At 46.9% G+C, this 13,248-nt stretch overlaps 1 protein-coding gene and 1 long non-coding RNA gene across 2 annotated transcripts in view; one reads left to right on the top strand and one right to left on the bottom strand.

The window, feature by feature from the left end:
* Nucleotides 1–8,106: 8,106 nt before the first annotated feature.
* LOC119899166 lies at nt 8,107–9,802 on the bottom strand. The gene is made up of 3 exons (XR_005443732.1): nt 9,715–9,802; nt 9,382–9,603; nt 8,107–8,715 (listed from the first exon to the last, which is right to left on the bottom strand). It is a non-coding gene; the product is annotated as an uncharacterized LOC119899166 (long non-coding RNA).
* Nucleotides 9,803–13,084: 3,282 nt separating this feature from the next.
* LOC119893018 (venom factor-like) overlaps nt 13,085–13,248 on the top strand; it is a 14,712-nt gene continuing 14,548 nt past the window's right edge. The window contains exon 1 of the mRNA XM_038704969.1: nt 13,085–13,090. Within this exon, the coding sequence (XP_038560897.1) occupies nt 13,085–13,090 (6 nt within the window). The remainder of the gene's footprint in view (nt 13,091–13,248) is intronic.

Raw genomic sequence — 13,248 nt, 5'->3', positions numbered from 1 at the left:
AGAACAGACAGGCGTGAAAGTTGGTTTCATGCATTACTTGACACGTCTAGTGCATCTTTAGACAGTGAAATAACCTTTATACCAGTATGAGTTCAAAGAGATGGACTGCAGCAGTATGGGGTGTAAAAAGTCACGTGCTGAGCTCAGTGTTTATTCAGTATTGAGAAACATGTAAGAAAAGTAGATCAGAAACAATGAATTACATTTTGCAGCTCTCTCACTCACAGTCATTCTGACTCTGTGTCACTGTAACACAGAGCACATCTGACAAGACGCTGCTGGAGGTAAGACAGAAAATATGTCTTCTTGTAATTTGGGTGAAGTGATTCTTTGAAACAGGCAGTGGAGGGAGCTCTCAGAGTGAGGAACCCTGAATGTGCCACAACAAAGGTTCACCACTAGAGGGCAGTGAAACATCACAGATACTGAAACATTACTCAAACCAATTAATGAATTATCAAATAGTTGGCGATAAATTTAATAGTTGGCAATTAATCATTGCAGCTCTAGACTGTGTGTTGCTTTCAGCCTGTCCACCCCATTATCCCCAGGTCAGATCTACCGGTGTGCATTTCTCTCTAACACCACAGTGTATTTTCTTTGCTGCTTATCACTGAGAGTCACCAAAGTTAGAAAGTTGATGCTCATTGTGCCTCTATAAAGACACACAGCCCTGAAACTGTAAGATGCAACTTTTAACTAATTGACTGATGAAAATGGCTTCAAAAACTCACTTTACCATGAAGATAAACTTGAGCATGACAAATACTCTCAATTCCATATTTTCCTGATACTTACTGACAGTACACCAATATTGTTACTTCACAGCTGTATTACATTAGTTAATACACATACACTCACTGATGATATGGATAATCAGGTAGGTGTTAGTGGTTTTACTTTTACACTGTTATTCTTAACGGTATATTCTTTCATGCAAAAAAGTAATAAAAAATATTCTTAACATGTTGATTTGTGGGTTTTTTAACTTGTCCTGTCCAGCAGTCTGTTACACATTATGAAGAGCTGGATGTTGAGATTATTATTGAAACTATTGGTTTGTTGTTCTTACCATCATTTTAACTTCTGTAACGAACTTGCTGAATGAAGGCTCATAGAAGCTCTTAATGAAGGGCTTTTGCTCTAAAAAGCTTCAAATTAAGTGAACCTCGACCTGCTCTGCTTCTATGAATGACCCCAAACAATTTAAGTGGACCAAATTGACATTTACAGCTGAAATGAATGTTCCTGAATTCCTCTTCATTAAACTGTCTGTGCATCTTTATATCAGCAACATCCCAAATCATAATAATCTGTTGCACTGTGGCACATTTCATCCTTATAGTGACAAGAACGTCTCGGGTTACGTATGTAACCCTGGTTCACCGAGAAGGGGAACGAGAGACTGCGTCGGTTACGACACTATGGGAACGCCTCTAGGCGAAGCAGGTCTGAACGTGAATGAAATCACTCCAATCCTATTGGCCTGTTGCTAGAACGGTAAGGTGTGACGGAATAACCGGAGGAGTATAAAGCACACCTGTACACACTCATCATTAGCTTAAACTATGAAGCAGGCGCTTCAGGCGGGGAGAGAGGTGCGGCGGGCCGACGCAGTCTCTCGTTCCCCTTCTCGGGGAACCAGGGTTACATACGTAACCCGAGACGTTCCCCTTCGAGGGAACTCGAACTGCGTCGGTTACGACACTATGGGAACGAGATACCCACTAAACCGTGCCGAAAACCCCGCCTGCCCCTGTGTGCAATAAAGTGGCACTACTAAGAGGAGAGCGCACGAGTGCCAGGTGCCGAAGGAAGGTCAAGACTGTAAAACCGAATGAATGTGTGCGGAGTGGCACAGCCAGCCGCTAAACAACATCCTGCAAGAGGCCCCGGAAAGGAGGGCTCGAGAGGCCGCCTTGCCTCTGGTAGAATGAGCCCTCACAGCCACAGGTGAAGGCAAACCGCGCACCTGATAGGCCAGGGAAATAGTCTGAACAATCCAGTTGCTAATAGTATGTTTGGATGCAGGGAGCCCGGCCCTGGGAGACCCAAAACACACTAGCAGCTGGTCAGCCTTCCTCCAACGGGAGGACCTCAGAGTGTAAATACTCAGTGCTCTGACAGGGCAGAGCAGATGAAGTCTCCCGTCCTCCGCCGTCACATGAGGTGGAGGATGAAATGCCTGCAGCACTGTGGACCCTGCCGCACAAGAAGGCACTTTAGGGATGTATCCTGAATGAGGGTGCAGGATAGCCCTAATATTCCCCGGGGCAAACTCCAGGCTTTGCGGGGAAACCGAAAGCGCTTGGAGCTCCCCCACCCTCCTCAGAGAGGTGATAGCAAGGAGAAAGGCCATCTTGAGGGTCAAGTGCTTAGCCTCAGCTGACTCCAGGGGTTTGAAGGGGGCCTCAGCCAACGCCCCAAGAACGACTGCCAGATCCCAAGTGGGAACCTTGGACCGAGTCGCAGGTCTCATCCTCCGGGCACCACGGAGGAAAAGTACAACCAAGGGAAGTTTCCCCAAGAACCCCTCCCTCAGGGGGTGTGGAAAGATGAAATAGCTGCCACGTACGCCTTGAGGGTGGAAGGGGAAAGACCAGCAGAGAACCGGTCCTGAAGGAACTCAAGTACCTGAACCACCGGGCAGGTAACAGGGTCCACCGACCGCTCCCTACACCAAGTGGAGAAAACACTCCACTTCAGGCCGTACATCCTCCGTGTGGACGGGGCCCTGGAGCTCAGGAGGGTCTCGACTGCTCCGGCTGTTAGACCCGCCTCTAGGTACTGTGCCCCCTCAGGGGCCAGACCCACAGTCGCCATATGGCGGGGCAAGGGTGAAGAACCCGGCCCTGCGCCTGGGACAGCAGGTCTCTCCTCAGAGGGACCCGCCACGGCGGGCCGTCCAGGAGCGACATGATGTCCGAGAACCACACCCGGGTTGGCCAGAACGGGGCTACGAGCAGTAGGCCGACATAGTCCTGGCGGACCCGCTCCAGAACCCCGGGAGCAGAGCGACTGGGGAAAAAGCGTACAGACGTAGCCTCGGCCACGAATGTACCATGGCGTCCAGACCCAACGGGGCTGGAGGAACGAGAGAAACCATAGCGGGCAGTGCGTAGTCTCTTGAGACGCAAACAGATCCACGTCTATGGGGCCGAACTCTTCGCACAAGAGCTCCACCACTTCGGGGTGAAGTCTCCATTCCCCGGGCCTCAGCCCCTGCCTCAACAGCAGGTCTGCTCCCTGATTCTGTGTCCCCAGGAAATACATCGCCCTGAGCGATAGTAACCTCTGCTGGGACCACAGGAGGATCTGACGTGCCAGTCTGTACAGAGGGCGCGAGCGCAGACCGCCCTGGTGATTCAGATAGGCCACCACCGCTGTGTTGCTCTCCTCAGAACGAACCAGGACGTGGTGGCCTTGGAGATCGGGCAGGAAACTCCTTAGAGCCTGGAACACCGCCAACATCTCGAGACAGTTGATATGCCACTCGGATCGATGCACCTGCCAGGATCCCCTTGCAAAGCGGCCGTCCATGACCGCGCCCCAGCCCGTGAGGGAGGCGTCTGTCGAAATAACCAGCCGGCGACAAGACCCTCCCAGCACGGGCCCCTGGGACAGGAACCAAGTTTCCTTCCAAACTGATAGGGAACGAAGACACTTGCGCGTAACCCAAACCAGACGGAGAGGATTCCCCTCGGGGAAAAACCCTTGTTCCTTAGCCACCACTGCAGGGGTCTCATGTGCAGCAGTCCAGATGGTATTACGCTGGACGCAGCCGCCAGGAGACCCAACACTCGCTGAAAGTGTTTCATAGTGATGGCGTGGCCTAACTTCACCCCTTTCACGGCAGCCAATATGGTGTCGACACGTGCCGGAGACAATTGTGCCCGCATCGTTGTCGAATCCCATGCAACCCCTAGGAACGTAGCCTGTTGGGTGGGCGCCAGCACGCTCTTCTTTGCGTTGAGCCTCAGCCCTAAACGCCGCAGACGAGCCAGAACGACATCTCAATGCCGAACCGCCAACTCTCGAGACTGGGCTAGGATGAGCCAGTCGTCGATGAAGTTGAAATCCGGATGCCCCGGAGCCTCCGCGGGGCCAGTGCTGCATCCATACACTTGGTGAATGTGCTAGGGGAAGTGCCAGGCCGAATGGAAGAACCCGATACTGGTAAGCCACACCCCCGAAGGCAAACCTCAGGAACTTCCTGTAGACCTGGAAATAGGCGTCCTTTAGATCTATCGTGACGAACCAATCCTCAGATTGGATGTGCGTCACGGTGGCGGGGATGATGAGCATCTTTAACCTGAATCTCCTCAGAGACCGGTTAGAACCCGCAGATCCAAAATAGGGCACGCAGCCCTCCGTCCTTCTTGGGGACTATGAAGTCTCTGTCTGGGGGGGAGACATGTTCCACGGCCCCTTTCCTCAGCAGAGTACAAACTTCCTGTCCCAACACCGGACCTTGCTCCGGGCGGACCACAGTCCAAACCACCCCCTCTCTTCTGTTGAATTTGGAGGACGGGCTTTGAACTGTAGTCGATACCCATCTATGGCAGTGCGCAGGACCCGCGGAGAAATGTTCGTCAGGCTCCGCCAAGCGTCTGCAAAGTCTGCCAATGGAACCAGCCCCTCGGGGCTGGTGGTCGGTGTCTCGTGTGATCTTCTGGTGGACCCCTGAAGCCCCAGAATGGCAGGGGGGAGCCGCCGAAGATCCACGGTGAGTGAGTCGGGATGCCGTCCGTCTGCAGACCCTCGGGGCAGGCAGTACGGTGCGGACTCGATGGTGGCAGGTGCGTCCTGAACGTGTAAACGGCGGGATAACATCACCTGTTGCCACGGCGGAGGGGACCTCGGTCGGCCTCCGGGGGGGGTGGGGGGGGTGCGGGAGGGGAGAAAGACTCCCCTACCCCGGTCTTCCCTGAGCTCCGTCGGGACTGGATGACGGTCCTCAGATCGCGTCTCTCAGACGGCTGAGGGTGAGAGCGCCGTCTCGCTGCCCCAGCTCCTCGGGGGGCCCCGAGAAGCGACACTCTGCTTCCCTCCTCTCCGTAGGAGCTCGTAGAGGGAAGGGACCTACGCCTGGCAGCCTCAGCTGCCTTGGGTCCAGACCGGCGAGGGAGGTACTGGCGGAACGCTTCGCACTGCGTCTAACGCTTCGTGGTTCTGCGAAGCTCCGCCAGATCTTCCTCGGAGGGACCCCCCTCTGAACCATCTCCTGTAGCAGGTTGGCTTGGTAGGCTTGAAGCACCGTGGTGTGCAAGCTCGCACCTGCCTGGCCCGCTGCCATGTACGCCTTCCCCACAAGCGTGGATGTGGTGCGACATGGTTTGGATGGTAACGCCGGCTTCTCCAGGGAGGACGCAAGTCGAGGGGAGAGATAGCTCGCAAGCTCATCCTCCACCCGAGGCATCCTCCCATAACCACGGTCCCTAACCCCCATCACATTACTGTAGTTCAGTGATCGGGGTGTGGAAAGCCATGTAGAGAAGGGTCTGCCCCATGATTTACTCAGTTCATCATGTAAATCAGGAAAGAATGGCAGAGACCGGCGTGGAGGTGGCGTGTGGTGCTTAAGAAACCTTTCATCAAGCTACCACTAGCCTGTGGTGTCTGCTCCTCCCGTGGCCAGTTGATGTTGAGCTTAGCCATGGCTCTAGTCACCACCTCCAGCAGCACGTCATAGTCGGGCGCGGCCAGATGACGCCGCCCCGACACCCGGAAGTCATCGTCCACTGCGCTGAGCACGTCCGCCTCCTCGGAGTCGGATTGCTGCAGCGTCTCCGGATCCAAAACCGCGAGCGGGAGAAGCCGAGAACGGGCTCCCGAACGAGGAAAGGAAGCGTCGGAGCCAGCGGATGAAGGTCGGGAAAAAGCCTCAGCCGTCCCGAAATCCTCCGACAGATCACGCTGTGAACCCATGAGTGAAGCCGCCAGGCCGCCTCAGCGGCCGCAGGGCCCGCGCCACGGGGAAAACACATCCGGCCATCCTCGGAAAAGAGAGCAATGCTGTACCTCAGTACCCGCACGGAAAGGGCTTCGCAACGGGCGCAGGCAGCCCCCTCGAGAGCTGCCCGTGCGTGCTCCATCCCCAAACATGAGACACACATCTCATGAGAATCTCCATCCGTGATGTACCGAGGGCAAGAAAAAACACACCTTCTGTACATCTGGTTGCCGGACATGCTGGTAGACTTCTTCTTCAGGTAAGACACACTGCTTGTAGGACTGGAGCTTTCTTCAAACAACATACAGAGCGCCTGCTGAATAAAAAAAAGCTAATGATGAGTGTGTACAGGTGTGCTTTATACTCCTCCGGTTATTCCGTCACACCTTACCGTTCTAGCAACAGGCCAATAGGATTGGAGTGATTTCATTCACGTTCAGACCTGCTTCGCCTAGAGGCGTTCCCATAGTGTCGTAACCGACGCAGTTCGAGTTCCCTCGAAGGGGAACTGACAGTGTGAGCAATAAGCCAAGACAAGATTTTATTTGCCTGGTAAATAAAATAATATTATGGAAAATAAGCAGAAAAGCTGAAATGCACACAGAAGCTCCTCATGAGTCAATAAGTTATTTCGTAGGGATAATTTCAAAATAACAGTTTCCATAAAAACTTTATTCCTCACATTCCTGACATAACTAACTAATATAACAAACTCTGCAGGAAATAATAAGCTTACATAATTTAATCATGTCAAACATCACCTGTGTATCGGCTGACAGGTCATCATGATTCAGTTCAACCTGCTAACACCACCATGTTGTCCTACTTTGTCTGAAGTCTGAAATCTGAAGTCGGCCTGTTTATTGGATGCAGGAGGCTCTAACCTGACTGGACTTCACACCATGTCTTCCTGCTGCTCTGTGTCTTCTGTCTGTGCTGCAGTGACGCCCTTCAAGTCTGAGACGTTCTCATACGCAGGATCAGAGTCTAACTGATGGGAGAGACGACAAAATGAAGCTCAATGAACCTCTTTCATTAAACCTGCATATAATTAGATTCTATCCAAAATGTATTTAATCACGTTTACAAGTAAATTATTTGCTGAAATAGTGTTATGACAAAATGCCTTACTGGTTTCTACTCAGCAAGTTGCATTTTTAACCTTAATCTCCCCACTTTTCATCATATGGTGGATTAAGATGTCTGATGTGTACATGTGTAAGTGAAGTGAAAAACGTACCTGCCACAACAGTCAGATGTAAAGTGAAGTTAAGACGTCCTCTTTTGTTCTGGGCTTCACACTAATATTTGTGTTCAGGTCTGATGTCAGTGATGGTGAAGTTCTGTCCTGACAGAGTTATGACGTCCTCGTGTAGATTTTACAATTTGCAACACAAATTTAACTTTTTGTATTTACTACATCAGAGGACTGTGGCTGTTGGTTTAGTTCACATGCAGTTCTTCTATTGACTGTGACAGACTGAAATTGTCCGCTGCACACAGATGTTGTCACTTTGTTAAGCTTCTCCTGCTGGACTGAAACTCCAGCATGTTAGTGTCCAGTCCATTGTGCGCCTGCCTGTTTTGCTTGTAACCTCTTAAAATGAAGCAATATGTACTCCCATTTTGTGGCCTCAGTGTAGATATGACTTGTGAGCATTTCATGTTTTTATTTTAGGCAAAACAAAACATTACAGAACAAAGGAGATGGACCACAATAACAAGGAATTAAAAAGGAAGCAAGACAGACAACTGTAATGAGATGTAATATAATGGAGCGGAAATAACCGGAAATAATCACCGAAATTAAAAACTGTAATAATGGAACTGGTAAAAAAAGAGGACAGTAACAATGTGGTGAAAATAAACTGTTTACACAGATAAGAGAGACGTGCACATTATGGGATCTAAAATATGGCTCTTGACTACAATCTAGTGACAACAGAAGGAAATTACAACTAGATTACCTAAATCATGTTCCTCTCTCCTCTTTCTCTTTCTCCCAATGAGCTTTTAAATAGCAACTTTTATACTACAACTAAACAAAACAAATATTAATTACAGGCTTACCTCCTATTAGATATCTGATGCAGTACTACAGAGATAAAGTATGTCTGAAGCTATACTGTAGAAGAATTAGGAAAATGTTTGCTAGGTCTAAATTAATCTTTAATAAGGTTAAAATGTATCCTGCAGAGTTTTTTTTTATCACTAGCATTATGGAGACATGGTTTTACAAGTGGGTTCTAGTTTTGTTTAGCAGGTATAATGTTTATCTTATTCACCATGTTAGTTGTGTTAGTTTCTAACATTTGTTAATTGGCACTAAACAGACAGTACAGCTGAGGATGCTGGGAATTAGTTTTTCAGGTATTTGGTCATAAACCAAAGAAGCAAATAACACATTTCATGACAATCCATCCAATAGTTGTCAAGACATGTCACAAAAAACTAAAATGACACCCTGGTTCTGGTGCAGGGTTAAAGTCGGGATCCCCAAAGTCAGTAGGATGCATCCTCTGGGAACCATAAATGTCAGTAAAAACTAGTTGTTGAACTATTTCAGTCTGGACTCTGCAAGTGGTAGACCAACTGACTGCAAAACTAATTAACCAACCACAGACTTACTTTGCCATCCCTAGAGCCTAGCACATTTAAAAATGACAGAAAGCACAGATTAGACGTTCCGGTTGCGTTCAGCACTTTTGTTGACTGTACTGTACAATGCAGCTGGATCCTCCACAGTTTCCTGACTTCTGGTCCTGAGAAAAAAAGATAAAGATATAGTATTAACTCAAACTGCTGTGAAAATATTGTGAGCCAGGTTCAGGTGTGATGAAGACGTTTCAAGAGACTGATGAAGGCTTACACAGCATGGTTTAATGAGGAGATGCAGTGCCGGCACACAACATGTGAACACATGAAATGCCAACACCAAATCTGAAGGCTACTTCCTGTCTGATATTTATCCTTCCTAGGCCTAAACAGATTCACTAAGTGTCCAAATAAGTGTCCTTTTCTACATAGCCAGTCAGTCTGTAATGAGACAACATAAAGATAATCTTGACCTTGGGTTACCTAACAGATGTATAACAGTGCATCCTTATCAACTCAGCTGCATCAGTCAGCCGACAAGCAGGCAGAGAGGAGAGACAGAGTCTGGCCTACAGTTTTGGAGAGGCCCTGGCTGTCACCTTTGGCTTCCTTTAGCTCAGTAATTGACCCTATCATGACCTGCGGAAACCTGGGTCATAGTACCCTTAAATTCCTTCACAAATACAAACAGTGATAGTGAAAATGTAAAGAAAACAAGCAAATGCAACAGGAATGAAAGTGTTAAAATGAAATACTTGATCATCAGCTCCATTAACTGCATGCCATGTTGAGGTTTTAGTGAGGATAATGTTCCTGTGAGAGGAGCTGCTCACCTTGGGGCAGTACTGGCACTGTTAAATTGGACAGCAGCGTACTCAACAACTTCCTCCTCCTCCTCTTCCTTGTGTCTTCGGGGGACAGCTGGTATGATGTTGGAGTAGACAGCAACTGTCTGGTTATTGGAGAAGTGGAAACTGGCATAATGAAGGTCATCCTGTTCCCTGTCGTCTGGTCTATCTCCAGGCTCAGATGATTGCTTGGAGGATCTCTTTTTCCTGGTTAGAATGAATTAAAAACCAAGGAAATAATAATTCATCTGCCAACCTGGCTGCTAACAAGACTCTGGTATTCAATGTAAAATGCATCAGTAAAACAAATCTACTCACCCTATCAGTAGGAGGACAGAGAGCCATATGATAGCCAGGAAAACAGCAGATGTTGTTCCAAAGACTGCTGATTTCCATACTCCTGGGAACACTGGAATAAAACAAAATGACTCATTTGAGTGTGTTCAGATGTTTGGCCACATAGAGTGATATAACAAAAATATTTTTCTTTGCACATGTATTATGTATGTTCTTTTGAAAGATCTTTTGCCATCTTAAAAGACACATTACATTACACAATGTCCTCCTGTATCCCCAAGCTCCCCTGGCCAGCAGGAAGACTTAACCCCTTTACTGTCTCCCTGGTCTGTCCTATGACCTTCTCTCAGTCACATGTGCATGGCTAAATCTGGACACCCTGGCATCATCTCAAATCTCTCCTCTAAATGAAAATCTGCCTCATTTTGACAGCTTGAATCAATGACTTTAGCTTTCCTCATTTTGTGAGCAGAACAACAACTAGTGCACATTTTAGACAGAGAGGATGGTCGGTTTGAAAGAGGTGTGAAGATATTCATTTACACCCGGGTTGAGAAACCGTCGCTTAACAGTGGAGGGGGTCTGCGACACCACTTGTCCCCACTTACAATGCTGTTCTTTCATCCCTTCCCAGGAAACTTAACAAACGTTCACTTTTGGCCTCAGGTGAGGATGCCAACGATGGTCATTCAGACTTGGCCTCAGGTCGCTCTAATGACCATAATGACTGTTATTACAAATGCCAGGAGCACTAAGAACCAGCAGTATCGATCATCTTGGCAAACGACCCCACAGAGGTTAAACAGCTGAGTTTCCCTAACTTCTAGTATCTTCAACTAAATCAAGTTGCCCTTGATTTTAACCTTAATCTTCCCACATTTCATCATATGGTGGATTAAGATGTTTACATGTGTACATGTGTAAGTGAACTGAAAAATGTACCTGCCACAACAATCAGATGTAAGGTGGACGTCCTCTTCTGTTCTGGGCTTCACAGTAATAATTCCCACTGTGTTCATCTCTGTAGTCAGTGATGGTGAAGTTCTGTCCTGATGCTTTTGGTGAGTCTTCATTCTCCTTGTACCAGGTGTATTTAGCTGCTGGGTTAGCATCACTGCTGCAGGTCAGAGTCACTGAACTGCCCTCCACTATCTCAGCAGAGGGACTCACTGACACAGAGGGAAGCTTTGGAGCATCTGTATTACATGAATATAGATTATCATAAGTTGCGTGCATATTTGGCAGGATGTAGAAAGTTGATCGTGGTCTAAATGTACTGAAGCTGCTCAGTGAATTACAGCAGAAAACCAGAGATCCAGAGATTTAGTTTTGCACTTCCACAAAGTTGGGGGACTCACGAGAAACAGATTTAAATAATTTATCAAACTGAAGCAGTAGAGGATGAAATATCCTGACCTGTAGTCCATAATATGGGTCAAACTCCCCAAAACACTGAATGTCCACTTTTTTCAAAGAAAGCCCAGTTTGTACTGCAGCCTTCTTATTGAAAATTCTTGTTGAAAAGTCTAAAGCCCAAGCTGAAAAATCAAAGTATGTGACATATACTTCTCAAAAACATTAAGGGAACACTTAAATCAAACATCAGATCTTGAAGTTCTAAATATTTACTGTACACTGTATAATTCGTTGAGAACAAAATTATTTAACGGTCAGTGGAAACCAAAATCACCTACTGAATGAGGACTGGACACATTGAAAAGTTAAAAGTAAAAAAATTTAACTGTTAAACTGCAACTCATGATGTGACTCAGTAGTATGTATGGCCCAAGGGGCTGTATGCACTCCTGACAACGTCTCAGCAGTGCTCCTCCTGGTCCTCCTCGCACAAAGAAGCAGTTCTGGCCCTGCTGCCGGGTTGATGTCCCATCTACGGTGTCCAGCTCTCCTCGTGCAATTATCGGTCTCCTTGTATCTCCTCCATTCTTTTAAACCTGTGCTGGGAGACGCAGCAAACCTTCTTGCTGTGGCACATATGGATGTGCCACCCTGGAGGAGCTGGACTACCTGTGCAACCTGAATGGGCTGCAGATATTGCATCATGCAACCAGTGGTGATGAGGACGCTAACAAAATGCAAAACTAAAGAACAATCAGTCAGGAAGGGTAAGGAGAGAACAACTGTCTGCGGCCACCACGTGCAAAACCACTCATTTTTTGGGGCGTTGTCTTGCTGTTGCCGCTCCAAAAACAGGTGATTCACAATTACTTATTCTTCCTAACTGGACAGATTGATATCCCAGAAGTTCACTTGACATGATGTTATACTGTGATGATATTTTAGAGTGTATTTAATCTCTCAATAGCATTAAACCTGTGTTTCACTCACATTTCACATTAATGATGTATTCAGATGTCCTCCTCCCCAGCTGGTTCTCAGCTGCACAGTAATACTCTCCAGAGTCAGAGGACTGGATGGAGCTGAAGACAAGCTGTGGTTCTTTACTGAGATCTTCATGGTCTGGATTTTTAGTCCTCTTGTACCAGATATAGTTAGCTGCTGGCTTAGCATCACAGCTACAAGTCAGATTTACTGAACTGCCCTCCACTAAATCACCAGAGGGACTCGCTGACACGGAGGGAAACTTTGGAGCATCTGCAGGAGATATTAACATACATTAACTTTAAAATGTTTTTGTTAAACAGTCTTTTGTTGTTGATAGTTCAATCCTAAAGAGAATCATTTATTCAGGAAGAAATTAAAGAAAGAAAAACAGATTACATTTCCATTTTTTTTAGATGTTTGATTATTGCTGCTGTCCAGAGTTGCTGTGGTCACAAAAATTCTGAAGACTTTGTGTTTCTTCTGGTGTTTCCTGAACCAATTACACACCTTTATAGTAAAAGCTGATTTCCTTTTTTTCTTTTATATTTACTAATTATTTGCTAATAATTATTTTGGGGGGAAAGTATCCCTCATTCAAATTGTTGTGGAACTAGTGCTTAAAAATTAAAACAAAAAGCTTGAGTGAACTAAACTGCACAAACACACACACAATTACTGTCACCCATTAAAGACACATATATTCATGATACAGCATTAGTTACACTACTCCACCAGATGGTGTCATGTCAGTGGAAGACTGGATGTAAACTCACACACTGAAGGAGAGCGGGACTTCTCATATCCTCGTACAGCACAGGAAAAGCTGCCTGCAGGATCAAAGGGACCTGAATATGTAGATGTTTCTTCCTGAATTTTCTGTCCGTTCTTGTACCAGATGTAGGAAGGATGGCCAGGTAGACGACAGCTGCTGTGACACTTCAGCTCTGCCCAGGGAGAATACTTTGATCTGCTCACCTTCACCTGCAGATCTGAATACATGAATAACAGAAATCTTCATTTCTAACTGTCAACACATACAAGCACACAGATGCAAGTAACCTTCATAAGATGTTGAACACTTGAAACTAAACTGATAAATATTCAGATGAAAATGTTACCTGTGACAAAACTTCATTTAGTAACTGAACCTTTGAGCCTAGATTTTCTTCATGAAACATTTACAGCACTGATTGCTTGATATTGATACTTTGG

Source organism: Micropterus salmoides, unplaced genomic scaffold (assembly GCF_014851395.1).
Source record: "Micropterus salmoides isolate LMB-PRFRI ecotype aquatic unplaced genomic scaffold, ASM1485139v1 Ms_hic_scaffold_1, whole genome shotgun sequence".
Taxonomy (NCBI): domain Eukaryota; kingdom Metazoa; phylum Chordata; class Actinopteri; order Centrarchiformes; family Centrarchidae; genus Micropterus; species Micropterus salmoides.
Note: the sequence above shows the minus strand (reverse complement) of the source record. Positions and strands in the feature narration are given on the sequence as shown.